The sequence below is a fragment of the Dermacentor andersoni genome, chromosome 10 (assembly GCF_023375885.2).
Source record: "Dermacentor andersoni chromosome 10, qqDerAnde1_hic_scaffold, whole genome shotgun sequence".
NCBI lineage: Eukaryota > Metazoa > Arthropoda > Arachnida > Ixodida > Ixodidae > Dermacentor > Dermacentor andersoni.
In genome coordinates this window covers 104996293-105016227 of record NC_092823.1, presented here as the reverse complement: position 1 = coordinate 105016227, position 19935 = coordinate 104996293, and the positions used below count along the sequence as shown (strand labels likewise).

At 45.7% G+C, this 19935-nt stretch overlaps 1 protein-coding gene across 15 annotated transcripts in view; it reads right to left on the bottom strand.

Moving 5' to 3' along the window:
* LOC126544568 (uncharacterized) overlaps window positions 1-19935 on the bottom strand; it is a 113384-nt gene that overhangs the window by 67302 nt on the left and 26147 nt on the right. For 11 of the 15 annotated variants that reach the window (XM_055077717.2, XM_055077710.2, XM_055077713.2 and 8 more), the window contains 4 exons: window positions 14477-14620; window positions 6983-7081; window positions 5424-5519; window positions 4477-4572 (listed from right to left, as the gene is read on the bottom strand). The exons of 1 other annotated variant lie outside the window; for it this stretch is intronic. In XM_055077717.2, the coding sequence (XP_054933692.1) occupies window positions 4477-4572; window positions 5424-5519; window positions 6983-7081; window positions 14477-14620 (435 nt within the window). The remainder of the gene's footprint in view (window positions 1-4476; window positions 4573-5423; window positions 5520-6982; window positions 7082-14476; window positions 14621-19935) is intronic. 3 more of the 15 variants (XM_055077722.2, XM_055077715.2, XM_055077719.2) reach the window with 1 other exon arrangement.

The window sequence follows — 19935 nt, the reverse complement described above, 5'->3', positions numbered from 1 at the left end:
ACATAGATCATAGGGCACGTGGCGACGATGTTATCGCCCTTGGACTTCCTACGGAACATCACGGCGATGGCGACGGTTGACATGCACCTGAAGTGTCCGTATGAATGTTACTGCAATAAAAACGAAGGTATGCGCTGACGTGGAAGAACAAGGCGCGTTTTCAATGTGAAGAATCGATCTGGAGTGACATTGAAAAAATTCCACCTGCTTCCTGTTTTGCCTGCAGTGGAATCTAACAATTTTTGGCGACATGGCGCTTTTTCCAAAGGTGCCCTAGTTTTGAAGTGACAACTGCCACTAGAACTGCCAGTCAAGAAAGACGACTATTTGCAAAGGCCAAGTAATTTTCTCGGTACCATTGATTTCTAACATGCTGCCGCTCATTCCTTTGCTGGTCTTCGCAAAGTGTCGCTCTGAAATAGCCTCGCCAAGTTTACTGCGTCACAGGGACCTCTTAAATCTTATGGAGTAAGCAGCTATCCCTTTCTTTGCTTCTCCAAGGTAACCTTGGCATGGTTTCTAGATTGTCCTTTCATGTCGTAATTGGTTTCATTCGTGGTTGCTGTGCCATCGTCGTTCGTTTTATATGTTGATTTGATTCTTCACGCAGTACTTGAGTTGTACCCAATGATTTATCACTGCTTTCAGATGGAGCATATACCATGGAGCCCTCTGGTATACCAAATCGCGGTATCCCACCACGACACACCTTCACACCAGGATTCCTAGGGTGAAATCTGGCGTTCAAATCCGTTACTCAACGCGTGAGTGAATGCAAATAGCGAGGTCCTGCTACAACTTGGCATTGGTTCGCAGAAAAGGACCTCGGCGTGTTATTTTATTGCTTCTTCGGTATAACGTGTGCTAGGTGCTCAGGAACGTTTCTTTAGTGTCGCTGAGCAAATTAAATTGCTAACGATTCCACTAAGTTACGTAATATACTGTGTACAATAAGCTGTACATGGTGCCATAGCTAGTACGCGTGCTATGGAGGGAATTTCGACTGCCACATTCGAGACCGGTGTACATTAGGTAATATATTGTTGGATTCCAAAACCGTACAGTATAGCGGAAGTCTGACGCTAAACGATGTAAATAATGCGAATATATATTGGCGACTACAGATTTGATTAAAACAAGGATCCAGGAAGGTCCGCGCCACATAGATCGTTTGTATTTTACGCTGGAGGAGTTGTAGCGAGAATTCGCAGGGACGAGTGTCAAATATGTTCAAATAATTTTCAGCGCATGTGATATATTGCATTACTACGAAAAGTCTGCAGATAGCAGATATTATTCTGATAAAGGATTGTCCAATCAAGAAAAATTTCCACTGTTTCTCTACAAGTCCGTGACAACAGCTGCGAACATTTCGAATTTTATGAGAATCAATCACTCACTCGCTGCCATTTGGGAGTGTGCACCGATCGCTGGAAAAAATATCGTAATTCCACTAGAATACCATGCTCGATCCCTGAAGGAGAAGCTTACAATAATCTATTTCTTCAAAGGATTTGTGGAAACGCTCAAGAAATGTTAACGAACACATTCATTTTAGCTCCTTACTAATGCATTCAACCAATAACACTGAAGTTTACCATTTATAAAGGGCCATAAGCAACGTCTTACATATTTTTAAATATATTTTCAATAAACACGCATATCATGTACAGAATGCTGGGATGATCTTCTTTTGCGAACGTGGCTGAGCTATGCGCAGTGGCGACGCTATATTTTCAAACAACAACACAAGAATTAGTCGCCCCTCCTCTGGCCTTTCCTGTGCCTCTCAGTGCATCGTGATAGCAAAAGTGTCCTCCACGTGACGTAAACAAGGTAAACGCGCTCGATTTGTCGACCTCCGAGAGCCTACGACTCTGTGAGGGCGCCACCATGCAGTTGATGGCAGTCGTACGCCTACTCTTACTAGTTGTGTTGCTTACATCTGCGCACACGTGCTGCGTGTTTGGGTATGCAGTACCCAGTGCCATATCGCTCGTATATCCCGTAGCATGTACGGGCTGCCGTATCATCCAGTCGACCGCACAGAGATGCACGCGCTCGACCGGCTACTTAACGAAGCCAAACGCATTGTTACTGGACTCCCAAGGTACCCAAGCCTCGAAGCGCTTGAAATTTGTAGCAAACTCAACAACCTGTCCGAGTTCGTCGACATGCAAATATATACACTTGAGACGAGACTTAGCGCCACAAATGCCGAGCGAAACACACTCATGCTCCTCGGGTATGACTTCCACACAATGCCCATTTTGCTCCACAAAACGCCGCCGTGGGAAATCACGGCTCTCACCGATTGCAGGCCACTTGCTATTTTTATGGACCTTAATGAGCGAATGCGGCGCCTTGCATATGCCAAGAGGCATGCTACAGCTACGCGTTCACTCCCCTTGACTGAACGCATCGTATACACGGACGCTGCACTGCCTGCAGATGGCGCTAGTAACACCTGTTATGCAACTGCGTGGTACGACCAGACAAATAAAAATCAGTACCAATGCCATCATATATCAGCAGAAGCAATGCACAGCCCCCGCGCAGAGCTAATGGCCACCCTAGATTATTTGGGGTGGGCCCTCGAAACTTCATTTCAAACTGACCCTGTTCTATCATGTGCACACAGACTCCAAGGCTGCCCATCGGGCATGCGCTAATGTTCTTTACGCAGATCCCGTACTGCAGAAGATCCGGCACCAGGCACGCCTGCTCCGCAAATGCGGTGGCAATGTTACCATCCACTGGGTTCCGGATCACTGCGGTATTCCCGGAAACGAGAAGGCTCATAGACTGGCGCGCGCTCATCTCTTTACAGCGCTAGCCAGAGCCTCCGGTACTCCTTATCCCCTCCTAGCTACCACACTTCAGCTAGCAGACCCGATGGCAGACAAGCATGCGACCAAACAACAACGTGCCGCCTACCTGCAGTGGACAATCCACTCTCTATACCGTTGCTTCCCCCGAAGGTATTCACACGGCGAGAGTCAGTCATGCTTCGGAGAATTCAGACAGGCACCCTCCTTACTCGGTCGGAGAGACAGGGTGTATAGCGATTCGAAAGCCGCCATCAGGGCATTCCAGAAAGGCCGGGTAGCCCGGCAGGCAGTTCAAATTCTGAAAGGCGCCAAACACAGCAACACCTCCATGCACTCGATCCTTTGGTTCCCTGCACACGTCGGGGCGATTGAGGGGATTCCTCTGAACCTCAACGAGTCTGCCCACGTGGCTGCGCGTGGCTTTACCGACCGCGCTGCCTTCGGATCGGGCGACTCTCTTCCCGGACGCAGAGGCGCTCCTCTCACACACAATGAAATCACTAAATTCTTTTACTTAGAGAGAAGGGTTTTACCCCCGCCTCACTCCAAGCTAAGTAGGCCTCAGGCGGTCACACTAAGACTTCTGCAAACGAACTCCTGCCCCAATCCGGCGTCCCTCAATAGCATATATCCCGAGATTTATCCGAATTGTTCTTGCGTGGCCTGTGGTGAGGTAGCTACGTTGCCTCATATGCTCTGGGAGTGCGGGTCGCTGGGCCCGAACTTCACCAAGGAAGAGTGGGACGCGCTCCTGCGAAGTCCCGTCTTTGAGGACCAAATCCTGGCCGTCCAGCGCGCCCGCGATCGGGCCGGCAGAGTAGATCTGTCAGTCCCGTCGTGGGATTAGCCGGGTGCGAGTTTTATTGCGCATTGCTGGACCAAATCAAAGTTTATTCACTCACTTACTCACCCTCCTTACTCCTCACTTGCTGAACCGTTTCCACAGGGGTGGCACACCACCACCCGTGAGTGGGTTCTGTTCCACGTGTAGATGTCGTGCTGATCTCAACCACCTGTGTTGAGAGTGCCCCATCTACATCTCACCGAGGCTTCGTGCCCTGGCCACAATACAGCGGGGACCCTGGCCTTCTCTCCGAACTTGGGCTTGCCCGGATACCACGTCTCGGGACCATGCCACCGAGCTCTGGCGAGCACTTCTGTTGTTCCTCCAGGACACGGTGGCACCACCGGTTGGCGTTCGGCTCCACGACAGCCACAAGAGTCATGCGGCCCCCACTTAGCTGCTTCCAGGACGTTCGTTATTAAAACAGAGGCAGCCTCACCCTTCCGATTTTGCAATAATACCCCTCCTTTTCCACCGCAGCATCTTCGGGACATTTTAATGTGTCATAAACCAGGTTTCATTCATTCATTCGGCCTCATTTCAGTATTTACTGCGGCAGCATGTCCGCTGTAGACTCCTACACAAATGTCACTATATAACAAATTTCCGACCTCGGGGCTGTTAAGGGCACCTTTAAAAAATATAATACATAAGAAAACATATGTTTTCCATGAGAACCACTGTGGAGTACTGAAAACAAAATTTTTGAAAGGGTACTTTAACTGCGACCTCATACATTTTGATCTGGACTTTCAATAGACATGAATTTCGACAATGACGGTTCGATCTTAAGCTACTCACCGGAGCCTCTTCTGACCGTGAAGGCTGCGTTTGCACAATGTTACTTGCGGCCATTTGGGAATAGCCACCTTCTTGACGAAAACCACTGTAGTGTCCCTGAAAATCAATGAGATTTAAATAGGCGATCCACACCCTGTAGGCATTAATGCAGGAGGCCATTCCAATTCACTTCATTAGGCTTTGCCGATTCATGGAATACTTTTCTACTTCACGAAAACAAACAACTTGCTAGTCTTATTTCTTGCCAAGGAAAGCACATTCGTGCGGAGAGGAACAATGGGGCGTTATTCGTGTTAAAATTATTCGTAGGAGTAATAACTCTTTAGTAATTTTTTATATTAACTATCTATGATGAATCCACCAAATGGTATGAAAAAAAAGCCCATCTGTGTTCCAGTATATTTCACCTTCTTAAACCGCAGTTTTAAGGTATTATCCAAGCGTACGAAAAAATGATATTCTAGGCTTTAAGGGGTAATGCAACAGTTGATAGTGAAGGAATCTTTCGAAATACCCTATGCTCCGCAGGCAACTGCTTGAGCAGTCTTTATCGGTGTGAGGGCAGTACACTTTTAAATACACCGTTAGGTCGTTCTCTTGGTACAATATGCCAAACAGGTGAAACAGGTAGAGCAAACTTCTGGCGTTGAAAGTGAAAATCTGTTTCAATCAGTACTCTCGCCTTGACATCATCTCTTGTGGGCAGTGAATGAGGCCCGAAATTTGAGAAATCGCATGGCAGTATGTCTGTAGCACAGATTTGAAACGCCACTGTATCAAGCGATCTACGGTACCTCACGCCATGCACTTCACAGTCCTGTGCCTAGCTCAGGACACTACTACACTGTAGGATGGATACCATTGGAACTGTGGCCTAAAGAAGATATGATAGGGTCTTTTAGTATACAGCAATTTTGACAATGACAATTCAATCGTAAACTACTCACTGAAGTCTCTTCAGACCGTGAAGGCTGCCTTCCAACAATGTAACCAGCGGCCATTTGGGAACCTTCGCCTCCTTGACGAGCCCCAAGGTAGTGTCCCTGAAAATCACCGAGATTTAAAAGGCGAACCGCATACTCTGAGCACTAATGGCACAGTTTATTGCTATACATGCCCTAGGGCTTTAACGATCATGATACACTAGCGCTGTTTATCGGTTGCTGTAGGTGGGACAAATTTATACGCTGAAGTATGCTGAGTAAAATGAGGTGAGAGAGGATATTTGCAAACTGTGAAGTTGGTTGCGTAACTTCTATTGCTTTGCCAGATTTGACTGATACGTGATAGCCAAGGCTATGGAAATCTTTAAAAACGCATGTGGAACCAGATATCGTATAGTCCGGTAGCCTATGTGTCAAATTTGTAATAATAGAAATGGCCGTACTTTGTCGCTCTAAAGAAAATCTGGAAAGCAATAGTGTAGTGATGGCATCACCGAGCATCGACCATGAGTAGAGAGCGCGTGCTGTCAGCAACATTTCTGTACTTTTGTTGATTTTAAAATGACATCCACTGAATAAGTGCAGTCCTACGAGAAAGCAATGAACAAAAGCGCGAGATCGCTTCCCGCAGGTTCATTTTCTTCTCCACCTCCTCTGAGTTCTCTATATCTGCTCTTCGTATGACACAAAGAAGCAAACCAATCAGCGAATATTATTCGGATATTTACTAAATCTGCTGCACAGTTCACGTTGAGCTTGCGCACTTTGTAAAAAAAAAGTTCTCTATTATTCCAGTCAAAGGCCTTACAGGAATTGAAGCCTATGGAAGCTTTTACAGTGGAGCTACTAGAACCTCGCTGGGCTTCTCTTGACGTCCGCAGCTTCGACAAGCTGGGAGAGAGAGAGAGAGAGAGCTGAGAGAGAGGAAAGCAGACTCTAAATATAGCATCATGCAGCATAGCGACGCGGCGAGGGTGGGTGGCGCTTAGCGAGAAGCAAGGGCGGATCTGGGGGAGAGAGAGCTGAGAAAGAGTGAAGGCCGAGTACAAAAATAGCATAGCGACGCGGCGAGGGTGGGTGGCTCCTAGCGGGGAAGGGGTGGCGCGGCAGGGTCACAGGTGGTGTGACGTCATTACTCTCCGATAAAAACCCGCGCCCTCGTTTCGGCGGTCGTCTTTGTCGCAGTGGAAAAAATTGGCACTTTACTGGCCTTCCCCCAGCTCCGCTAGTCTCCGGTGCTTGCGATAGCACAGCCAAGCATAATTTTTTTTGAAAGAAAGGAATCTCCTATTGCCATTGGAGTGTTGTTAACATATATGTTGCTTTAACTGCCATTTATACCTGGGAGTTGCACAGTACTCAACCTTTTCATTTTAAGGGGGAGGTCACTATAGTTTAAATATAGCTCTATTGCACTACTCACGGTCATCACATGACCGTGATGCTCCCGAATTTGCTCATTCTCTTTGCTTTCTATAAAAATTTTGCTGGCTCTGATTCCAAGTACATATCGTGATTACTTCAATGGCCGATATTCCTTGGTCACATTGGCGGTCACTTACGTGCTTAGTGATGTCGTCATCAGCAGGTACATCAGAAAGACTCAGCATCTCGTAACTGCTCTGCAGGCTGCCCATATCCGATGCCACGGCTGCCACTTCCTGCGCAGTTAGCACACAGCCAATACCGCCTTCAGAAAAGCGCGCTCAATGTTCATGTACTATATTAACATCCCACGTTGTGATCAGCAACTGCGAATATTTTAATTCTATCTATACTGATTTGCGGTTGAAACAACATCCGGGATTGTTACCATCGAAAGAAATGGCAATGAAACAGGCGTTTACATTTTGCCTAAGTTATGGTAAGCTTTCAACTGAGAAAGCACAAACGAAAATATTACGAAAAGATAGGCGTGCTTGAAACACTATAAACCGCACGAACGAAGTGTCTTGCGATCTCTCCAGCCGCACTTCTTTAAACGCTATCTTGTGACTTAATATATGAACAATAGCTAATTATGGGGAGGGAAAGAACCGTGCCTCTCCTACTTCGGTGTAGCAATATTGTGTCGCTTGCAGCTTCGACTAGCATTTTCATTGACATACTTATTCCTTATTTGGATGACTGCAGCACTATAACGCTACGGTTGCGTACTTGGAGTCTATGTATTATCTCATCTACACATGTCCCCATTGCGACGATCATGCAGCGCCTTGATTTCTGCACCACAATATGTCACCAGGACTCAATACCATTCTCAATGGGAAAGGTACTCGCAGCGGGGCCCCATGGGCCACATTCACCGAAAGCGATACATTACTGCCATTTCTGAAGTCGACATAGCCCTTGAGCAATTGTAGTTCAGATGTGCGTGTCCGTACTGACCAACACCCTCAGTGTTTTCCTTCTTTATTTTCCTCTCCCTCACTAACACCCTTTCCTATGTATGGCTTAGCTAACCACATGAGCGCCTGGCTTACCTTAATGTCTTTTCACATTTTACCTCTGTCTGTCTCTGTCTGTCTGTCTGTCTGTCTGTCTGTCTGCCTGTCTGTCTGTCTGTCTGTCTGTCTGTCTGTCTGTCTGTCTGTCTGTCTGTCTGTCTGTCTGTCTGTCTGTCTGTCTGTCTGTCTGTCTGTCTGTCTGTCTGTCTGTCTGTCTGTCTGTCTGTCTGTCTGTCTGTCTGTCTGTCTGTCTGTCTGTCTGTCTGTCTGTCTGTCTGTCTGTCTGTCTGTCTGTCTGTCTGTGTCTGCCTGTCTGTCCATCTGTGGATATAATAGTGAGTTGAGCAGTAATTATTAAACGTTTGCTGATGTTCGCAGGCGTAAATATTGTCTTATGAAAAAATAAACTGTTTCAAAAAGCACTCATACTAATTGCTAATTGCTGAAGTATGTCATTACCAGAGGCTAATATATGAAAAAAAAGTAAACCCGGGCTTGTATTCTCGAACGACCGCTCTTGGGGATACATCACTTTCGCGTGAGGCAGCACAAGGTATGTCACATGATCGTAACGGTTTTGTTCAACCAGTCAATCAGCGCGCACTGAAAGTGTTATCTGACAGAGGGACCGTCCAAGAGTACGCCCCCTAGATATGCATATTTAGAATAAGCAGTTTTGGTAACGAAATTCTGCCTTGACGAATGCATGTTTGTACTACGCGGCCAAATCCGTAAAGGCCAACTGCAAGGAAATGCTGGACCGCATAAAAAAGGCGGCTTGACATAATGTAGATGTACAGGAACATATTTTCAAAATTTCATGTTTGAAATATGAGCCATAGTGTCGCAGAAAGCGTCCAACAATAGCCGCGACTGATACTGTAACTAAAAAAAGCCCACCATAAGCGTTCTCTGGAAGTGACCCATGACCTAACGTGCGGATGCTCGGCATCACTTCCGAAGTGTCGGAGGCAATGCTACTAAGTACCATAGTTACCGCAGCCACCACGGGTTTACCCGTGCTGGCTGCGGATGGACGGACGGACGGGTTTTCTCTTTGGGTAGGCATAGAAATGCTTCCACATTGAAAAATCAGAAGAAATAAAGCTCGCAAATCATACACACACCATACACACATATTGCGTCTTAGTAAAACATGTTCCTTTCCAGTGCCCGTCATGTCTTTCTTGGCTATGTGGTTGAAATTTTTCAGTGCCATGAGTATGTCAAACTACGCAAAAAGTTGCGAGCCCGAACACAAAAAAATTGCTAATTAAGTAAGCTGTTGAACATCATTCGATCTCGCAATAACATAGTTGTGTGCTTGAATGTTTACTATCTGCGGATAGTATACGTTCATAATCTTTGTGTTGCATGTATTGTACGCGTTGCATGTATGATATGATTTACTTCAGGTTGGGAAAAAAGAACAGCCACTACAGTTCCCTTATTGTTGCTCGTAATATTCGCATGTGTTAAAGCTTATTTATTATTTTGCTACACAAAACACCAGTGAGGTCGCTGCCTCTGTTTTGTAACCCCGTTCAATAAGCCACTTTCCTCTGTCCTATCATACAAGACACTGACTAAACGCGACTGGCGAAGTGACGAACAGATGCGAAACTGTGGCGTGGCTTGGAAAATCAAGCTTGGCTTTAATAGATCTATAACCAACACGTTTTACTTCAATTTCTTCGGTCGTCCTTCAGCAACTGCTATCCCTTTCAGAGCGAAAGAGGATTGATTTGTACGCTGCGTGTGTGAGGCCAAGCTACTACACCTAGCTGCTCCATCATTATGCCACCGGATTATAATAATTTATGCACGAATATGATGGACAAGATCTGAGTCATGGGTTACATCAGTACCTGTGCATAGCGCAGTTGGAAGCGACAAATACATTCGGATATATATTTACACAGCATAAAAATAGGTGGCGGCAGCTTTTTATATTTAAGAGAGAAGGCACCTCTCTTGTATTTTTAATAAACCACAGCAAATCTCCATAAAAGACAGTTTCGGGCAGACTAATTTCTTAAGGCAACTGCTGCATCGGTTTGATACACCCTGCAGCAGTAAAGGGACTGCTGTAATGAGAGCACTGCAGTTACTTGTTCAAGAAGATGTAAAATCAATTTTGTGTTAGAAAAGAGCATAATCATGCTTATAGCTTCAAGGATGAATCTTCAACCGTGCAGCCACAAATGTAGTCAAAACACCAGCTATTACAGCGCTGGGTTACAGACACGCACATACTTCGTGGTGACGAGGGCAGTAACATGTACATTCTCGACCATACTTTATATAACTACACCTGATGCACCTGTACGTTCCTCCTGAGTGTGGTCCTGGATATTTGTGCTTGGGGTGCAATGAAAATATGCTAGCTTAGTGAACGTTCTTTCCAAAGTCTTCGATATTTGGTCTTTACTCTCTGCGTTCAGAGTTACCTAAGACTTTGGAAATGCACCTTGGTTGTTCTAGTTAAGCTTGAAAGCGGTTGTTGTGCAGAATTGTGCATCCAGAAAGCACACACACAGTGAAATGAGGAGAGAGAAAACGTAAAATACAACATGCTTTATTGTGCGTAGTCGACGGTGATGTTTCCTACAACACAGGGAACCTTCATATTTTGTCGGGCCCCAAAGGCTGGCTTGAGTTGTGCAAAATGCATTCAAATAATGGACCAGTAGTTGAGTATTAAGGAAAATATCAGAGCTAACGATCGAAATATATTTTTTTCGAAGTCTAAGTCTGCAACGTGATAACATCTCATCTCCATGTTTAAAGAACTGGGGTGGCTTGCACGAACACTTAATAACGAAAATATTAACAAATATTAAACTCCTAGTCCGCACAACAAAGCGTTCTTAAATTCGTTATTACTTTCGTTATTAAATGTTCGCGCAAGCAGGCCCTGGACTAATTAGTTACTTTATTATTCCTAATAGAATGAATGCTTAGAAGAGAACTCTGATTTGCGGCTTTAATTCCAGCTAAAAATTTTCATTTTGATTCAGAACAAATATGACATTCATGATTCAGCTATTGGTATAATCAATTTGTCTCGCTTTACAGGAGACATTTACGAGTTGCGAGAGTGAAGATCGGCGTGCCATATTGGCAGGAGTGAAAAACGACCTCGTCACGGACCAACTGTGGTATCACTATGGGACGAACGTGGAATCCTCAGAAAGTGTTAATTTGTAAGCAAGATGCTAATATGAAAAGTTAATTTAAGGAATGAACTATCCATTGAGCCGCTTTCTGAATAAACTATTTCGTAATAGGATTTAGCTAGGCTTACAGGTCAAACTGTACAGCTCTGAGCGATAATACGCAATTTTAGCCAAACCTGCCTGCCTATAGTTATCGCTGTGGTATAACCCATTTTTATTTGCAGAGCGATATTTAATTCAGACATATTTGCCATTATATTGCTCAGAAAATTTGCTTGTCAAGTGTGCTCCCTGATTGCGCAACAGTTTTGCTACAGAATTCAAGCTCTGATCCATTTACGATGCAGGCCAGCTTAAGATGGCCTTCAACCAGACATCAATATTCGTGTAAGGCGCCAAAGGTCGCAGTCACCATAATTGCGCGCGACGAAGTGCTTAGAGCAAAAGTGACTGTTCTTAAATTTATAGAATTCCTCGAAAATATGAAGAAATGTTTCTGCCTGTGAAGCCTATCTTGCAGTAGCAAAATCAAGACAGGTCTGGTCATGCCTCTATATGAACCGACAGCAAGTAAGATGAAAGCTGCGCAATCGCAGCGTCTTCTCTTCTTTTTATTGACATGTACCAAAACCAGCAACAATAGACAATCTGCCTGAAAATCTCGCAACAACAGACAGGCGAATAATTCTTAATTGCTCAGCCAAATGTGAATCCTAAGCGCCTGAATATAAACAAGTCGCTTACAATACAGATCACAGTAGCGATTTTTAATGAAGCTTTCGCTGAATAATTTCAATCTTAAGAAACTAGGCTTTGTCAAAAAAGTAAGGCAAAAACAGCTCTTTTCAATTTCCTCGGATGTACTCAAGGCAATTCTAGTTTGCACAACCGAAACACTTTTTTCATTTTGTTCGGCCCTCTCAGGCGACAGGTGCAATTCGTTCCTGACATCGTGGAGTACCTGGGGAGAAAAATGCGAGAGCATAGCTGTTTATTACCAAGTTACTCGTCACTGACTTGTATGAGCAGCGCAGCATAAACATGTTATCAGTGCCGGAGGAATTAGGTTACACTGATCACCAAAAACGCGTCGTCGGAATCTTGTCACTTCACAGCAAAGCCAAATAAACGAAAAACCCCAATTAACGCTTTCGATAAAGATGACGGAAGAGTATTTTGGCTTATGCTGAAAATGATGGACAGAATGTGGACAAGATTGTGTCTGATGTGTGAACCACCCTGGCGCCAAGCAGGGTATTTTTGTCTGCTCCCTGGTGTCAATTTCAGACCAAATTAGTGAATGCTCCGAGTGACGCTCCATGCATATTGCAGCCGTAATAGGACAGTTTTGAACGATAGCGCATAAGAAATATATGGAATCAATAAAAAAATATCCTACATTATACCAGGCGTGTTCAACGCAGGGATCGTGGATACCGGATAGTTGATGGCTGCCTGAGTGTAGTCAAGAAAACAACACTAACGTATTTGATCTGCTAGTGTTGGCTCTATTTTATTCGTCCGTAGGTGATACTCTGATAAGCACGTATTATTTATTTACAAAGAGCTAATAGGATAGTGGAATACGACATTCACTTCTGTAGCAACTGAAGATGGTAACACTTAGGTAAATACGAGGTCTGTTAGAAAAGTATCCGACCTTCTTATTTTTGCGAACACCTGATGATATGAAACAAGTGAGCTTGCATCAGCCGACCTTGAACCTTCGTGAGCGTGCACATTTTTTCCCGCCTGCGGATAGTGTCAGTCGATGTAACGCAGCGCTTGAGAGAGGTAGTACGCAGTGCTCTCGTCGGTTTTCCTTGCAAGGAAAATGGCGGAGCGACTGGAGCAGCGCTACTGCATCAAATGTTTCGAGAACCTGGGCGACAGCCAAGTGGAAACCATTCGAAAGATTCAGACGGCTTTTGGTGACGATGCTATGAGCAGCACACAGATTAAGGAGTGGTACAACCTGTTTAAAGATGGCCGCACATCAGTGGAGAGCGAGCCACGCTCCGGTCGGCCATCAACATGCCGAAATGACCAGGCCATTGCCGAAGTGAACGCTGTGGTGATGTGGGACTGCCGTGTGACTATCCGGGAAATTCCGGAAGAGCTGGGCATCAGCCCTTTTTCCGAACACTACATTATGACCGAAGATGTGGCCATGAAGACACTTGAGGCAAAATTCGTGCCGAAGCTGCTCACGGTGGAGCAAAAGCAACTTGGTGTTGAAGCCTCACAGGACATGGTGGATTCTACAAACATTGACGCAGGCTTCACGAACACCTTAATCACTGGTCAGGAGTCTTGGGTGTACGGATACGACCCGGAAACGAAATCCCAGTCGTCACAGTGGAAACATTCCACGTCACCAAGACCCAGGAAGGCCAGCCAAGTACGAAGCAACGTCAAAGTCTTGCAGACTGCTTTCTTTGACTACGGCGGTATGGTACACCACGAGTACGCACCACAGAGTCAAACAATCACAAAGGAGTACTACAGCGATGTCCTCCGGCGCCTACGTGATGCTGTGCGGCGCAAGAGACCGAAGCTGTGGTCAACAGGAAATTGGCGCATCCATCACGACAATGCTCCTACAAAATCCTCGCACTTGATTCAGACTTTTTTTGGCGAAATAAAAGACTCCTGTAGCTCAACAGGCTCCTTACTCTCCTGATAGTGCGCCCTGCGACTTCTGATTGCTTCCCGAAACCAAGAGGCCATTGAAAGCAGCGCGATTTAACAGAAAAGAGGACATTATGGCTGCCACGACGGCAGAGCTAAACTTCATTCCGAATGAGGCCTTCTCGGAATGCTTCCAACAATGGCAGCACCGCTGGCAGAATTGTGTGGAGTCCCAAGGGGAATACTTTGAGGGTAATTAGGTTTCCAACGCTCCAGTTATGCCAGTTTTTTCCTTCGGTCTAAGGTCGGATACTTTTCTTACAGACCTCGTACAGTTTGGTAAGCAGTCATAGCACTAGCCAAATGTACGTTGTAAACAGGATAATATTGCCACCTTTCTCTGTCCGAGAGCTCCTCAGGGTCCATTTATATAATTTCAAGACTTTCGGCATCATTCAAAATCACTTGAACAAAAGCTTCATCGCGTTGAAATTCTCCTGATGCAGTGAAATGCCCCACCTGCAGTGGGTACTGTGTCTACAGTCTGGCTGGCGTTTGTCTGAACAAATCCGTCAATAACCGAGCTTTCATTGTGTCCATCCCTCTGGGCTGGACCCGGAAACCGGTTGTGTTCAATGGCATCGTAGTCGTTGTCTGCATCTGTACCTTTAGGTTCATCGTAGTAACTGCTTACGTCAGCATAGTACTGGATTGTTTCGAAGCATTGATGCTTGCTCCATCTTAGGGTCAGTTGGCTTTTGTCCATTGAATAACGCGAGCGGTGGGGTGTTTCCCTTACTGATCGCGATTTGCCTGAGCAGTTTGTCGTTTTAGATCCTCCCCAGTCTCCTTGCTGCAGCTGTTGTGGCCATTTGCCGATCGGCGGTTGTAGAGATTGTGAGCTCGGGTTTGACTTTCTGGAGCTGCTCCGACGATGATCGTCCTGCAATAGTTGGTTCTTTGTCGGGGACTCTTATCTCAGTAAAAAAGAAAGAACAAGAGAGAGAGAGAAGTTTAATGATACGAAATGCTGAGAGGTCGGCATGAGGTATATTCCTCTAGCCAGCTACTCGGCATTGGGGGAAGGGGAAGAGGGAAAGAAAGAGGGAAGAGGTGCATGATGGGTGACGATGACGATAGAAGGAAGATGTAGAACATATCGCAAGCAATTTGGCATGCTCAAAGTCTGCAATCCAGGCCCGTTGTTTTTAAAAAGTTCAGTAATGCCTGAATGGCCTTGAAACTCGATTGAGCATCTGGCCAAGGGCCTAAAATAACGTCCTCCGACAACAGTGCGCTGTCGAGACGCGTAAGGTCTAAGAAAGAACAACATACTGCGTTTGTGGTATGGGGTACACCTGTTAATTTCCAAGAAGTACACTAAACTTTCATTTGAACCGCAAGATTTGTAGCATACCGTTTTATGTAAGATTAATTACCATGACAGTCATCGTTTAGTCCACTGCAAGACAAAGGTGTTTGCGTGTGAAGTCTAGTTAGCCGTTTATCATCATAATCAGCGGAGGTTATGAGGACTGTAGGATGAACGCTGCGCCTGGCGATCCGCAGTTATACCAAATACCATCAGACGAAATTTGGTGCAAATTATCTTATTGTCACCAGACCACCAAAATCACTGCGGTCCACGAATGCACTCCACTTTCCTTGGAAACCGTACTGTAATTTCAATAGAACACAACATAACTTCTGCGCAATTAACAGGCTGCCCAACCCTATTTATAAGGTCACTCTCCGCTTGAATATTTCCTACTATGTTTTCTCTGTGATCCACAGCGCTATCTTCCTGTCTCATCACGTTGCGCCTATGCTGTGTCGTGCCGTCACTCGGTGCGTGATCCTTAGTTCTCGTTGTTCCCTCTTAGCCTGAGTGTTCATGCTACACATGTTAGCAGTTATAAGACGTACTGATTACACTTTTTTTAGAGAACGCCGCAACCCGCTTTTCAGAACTTCCGAATGCCTGTCGTGTTATGATTCCAGAAATACTGACATTCACTCTTGTTTGCCTGAATCCTTAGTCAGGTATCACAATTGCAATTTTATATATAATATATTGGCAACCGTATCGTGGCTTGCACCAGTTCGTGCCTGACAAAACTCACGTTAATGCCGGGGCTAATATTTACGATTAGCTATTCATGATTGTCTTTGTGTACTCGTAAACTTTCGTTTCTTCCTTATACTCTGCTTTGACTCGCAATCGTGCGCAATTTTTAATAGTGGTTTGTTACTTTCTCGTAGGCTTCGTTTAACGGTATTTTGTAATTTAAATATTTTCTTGCTGCTTTTGTAAAATAAAATACTCCGATAGTAGGCCATGTCCGAAGTGAAACACAATACTTTACAGGCAATGAAAAGAAAGCGTATTACGATTTGACACTAGCTAAGGGATTTCTAAGATTTTCTGCAGAAGATAAGGCCGGCTTTATAGCACAATATGATAAACCTGACCGACAGCAGATGAAGACACAAGACTAGATTCAAAGGATCATAGGCAAGGATGAGGGGGAAAAGGTCACAGTTTCGCCCGAAAAGCGAAGTATCGACTGCGATAGAAAAGTAGTAGACAGGTAAACAAAGTAAGGATAGTAGCTTTATCAGGCCGTATAAACTCGTAAACATTCGTTCACTTAGGAAATTAACAAGCATGGTTTTATGCGCACACCGAAGTGCAAGCACACTTCGCTCGATCATCGCGCACACTCGCTGTCAAGACTCGGGCCTGAGAAAGCACGGCAGCAGCAGCGAGCCAATTTACCTTTACGCTACCTGTCACTGCAATGCGAAGAAAGCGTTGATAACACAGCGCACACGAAACTATGAGCCCCCGGCGAAGCTACACTCTGTACTCATGGCAGATCGCTTTCTATATAGGGATCTCGTGACCGCGCAGCCGCCGGTGTACAATGCCCCTCCTCCTTGAACCGCCATCGTCGTATCACTCTAGAACGCTTTCACTCGGACATAGATTATAGGGCACGTGGCGACCATGTTATCGCCCTTGGACTTCCTACGGAACATCACGGCGACGGCGACGGTTGACATGCACCTGAAGTGTCCGTATGAATGTTACTGCAATAAAAACGAAGGTATGCGCTGACGTGGAAGAACAAGGTGCGTTTTCAATGTGAAAAATCGATCTGGAGTGACATCAAAAAAATACCCGTGCTTCCTGTTTTGCCTGCAGTGGGATCTAACAATTTTTGGCGACATGGCGCTTTTTCCAAAGGTGCCCTAGTTTTGAAGTGACAACTGCTACTAGAACTACCAGTCAAGAAAGACGACTATTTGCAAAGGCCAAGTAATTTTCTCGGTACCATTGATTTCTAACATGCTGCCGCTCATTCCTTTGCTGGTCTTCGCAAAGTGTCACTCTGAAAATGCCTCGCCTAGTTTACTGCGTCACAGTGACCTCTTAAATCTTATGGAGTAAGCAGCTATCCCTTTCTTTACTTCTCCAAGATCACCTTGGCATGGTTTCTAGATTGTCCTTTCATGTGGTAATTGGTTTCATTCATGGTTGCTGTGACATCGTCGTTCGTTTTATATGTTGATTTGATTCTTCACGCAGTACTTGAGTTGTACCCAGTGATTTATCACTGCTTTGAGATGGAGCATATACTATGGAGCCCTCTGGTATACCAAATCGCGGGATCCCACCAAGACAGACCTTCACACCAGGATTCCTAGGGTGAAATCTGGCGTTCAAATCCGTTACTCAACACGTGAGTGACTGTAAATAGCGAGTTCCTGCTACAACTTACAGAAAAGGACCTCGGGGTGTTATTTTATTGCTTGTTCAGTATAAGCTGTGCTAGGTGCTCAGGAACGTGTCTTTAGTGTCGTTGAGCAAATTAAATTGCTAACGATTCCGCTAAGTTACGTAATATACTGTGTACAATAAGCTGTCCATGGTGCCATAGCTAGTACGCGTACTATGGAGGGAATTTCGACTGCCACATTCGAGACGGGTGTATATTAGGTAATATATTGTTGGGTTCTAATACCGTACAGTATAGCGGAAGTCTGACGCTAAACGATGAAAATAATGCGAATATATATTGGCGACTACAGATTTGATTAAAACAAGGACCCAGGAAGGTCCGTGCCACATAGATCGTTTGTATATTACGCTGGAGGAGTTGTAGCGACAATTCGCAGGGACGAGTGCCAAATATGTTCAAATGATTTTCAGCCCATGTGATATATTGCATTACTACGAAAAGTCTGCAGATAGCAGACATTATTCTGATAAAGAATTGTCCAATCAAGCAAAATTTCCACTGTTTCTCTACAAGTCCGTGACAACAGCTGCGAACATTTCGAATTTTATGAGAATGAATCACTCACTCGCTGCCATTTGGGAGTGCGCACCGATCGCTGGAAATAACATCGTAATTCTGGTAGAGCAACGTGCTCGATCCCAGAAGGAGAAGCTTACAATAATCTATTTCGTCAAAGGATTTGTGCAAACGCTCAAGAAATGTTAACGAATACATTCATTTTAGCTCCTTACTAATGCATTCAACCAATAACACTGAAGTTTACCGTTCATAAAGGGCCATAAGCAACGTCTTACATATTTATTAAAGATATTTTCAATGAACACGCATGTCGTGTACATAATGCTGTGATGATCGTCTTTTGCGAACGTGGCTGAGCTATGCGGAGTGGCGATGCTACATTTTCAAACAACAAAAATATCACTCGCCCCTCTTCTGGCCTTTCCTGTGTCTCTCTGTGCATCGTGATGTCAAAAGTGTCCTCCACGTGACGTAAACAAGGTAAACGTTCTCGATTTGTCGACCTCCCAGAGCCTACGACTATGTGAGGGCGCCACCATGCAGTTGATGGCAGTCGTACGCCTGCTCTTACTAGTTGTGTTGCTTACATCTGCGCACACGTGCTGCGTGTTTTGGTATGCAGTACCCAGTGCCATATCGCCCGTATATCCCGTATCATGTACGGGCTGCCGTATCATCCAGTCAACCACACAAAGATGCACGCGCTCGACCGGCTACTTAACGAAGCCAAACGCATTGTTACTGGGCTCCCAAGGTACACAAGCCTCGAAGCGCTTGAAAGTTGTAGCAAACTCAACAACCTGTCCGAGTTCGTCGACGTGCACATATATACACTTGAGACGACACTTCGTGCCACAAATGCCGGGCGACACACACTCATGCTCCTCGTGTATGACGTCCACACAATGCCTCTTTTGCTCCGCAAAACACCGCCGTGGCAAATCATGGCTCTCACCAATTGCAGGCCACTTGCTCTAAATATGGACCCTAATGAGCGAATGTGGTACCTTGCATATGCCAAGAAGCATGCTACAGCTACGCGTTCACTCCCCTTGACTGAACGCATCGTATACACGCAGGCTGCACTGCTTGCAGACGGCGCTAGTAACACCTGTTATGCAACTGCGTGGTACGACCAGACAAATGAAAATCAGTACCAACGCCATCATATATCAGCAAAAGCAATGTAGAGCACCCGCGCAGAGCTAACGGCCATCCTAGATTATTCCTCGAAACTTCGTCTCAAACTGACCCTGCTCATCATCATGTGCACAGACTCCCAGGCTGCCCATTGGGCATGCGCCAATGTTCTTTGCGCAGATCCCGTACTGCAGAAGATCCGGCATCAGGTACGCCTGCTCCGCGAATGCAGTGACGATGTCCCCATCCACTGGGTCCTGGCTCACTGCGGTATCCCCGGAAACGAGGAGGCTCATAGACTGGCGCGCGCTCATCTCTCTACGGCGCTAGCCAGAGCCTCCGATACTCCTTATCCCCTCCTAGCTACCACACTTCAGCTAGCAGACCCGATGGCAGACAAGCATGCGACCAAACAATGACGTGCCGCCTACCTGCAGTGGGCAATCCACTCTCTATACCGTCGCTTCCCCCGAAGGTATTCACACGGCGAGAGTCAGTCATACTTCGGAGAATTCAGACTAGCACCCTCCTTACTCCTCACTTGCTGAACCGTTTCGACAGGGGTGGCACCCCACCACCCGTGAGTGAGTTCTGTCCCACGTGCAAATCTCGCGCTGATCTTAACCACCTGTGTTCAGAGTGCCCCATCTACATCTCACCGAGGCTTCGTGCACTGGCCACCATACAGCGAGCACCCTGGCCTTCTCTCCGAACTTCGGCTTGCCCGGATACCACATCTCTGGACTATGCCACCGAGCTCAACGAGCACTGCGGTTGTTCCTCCAGGACCCGG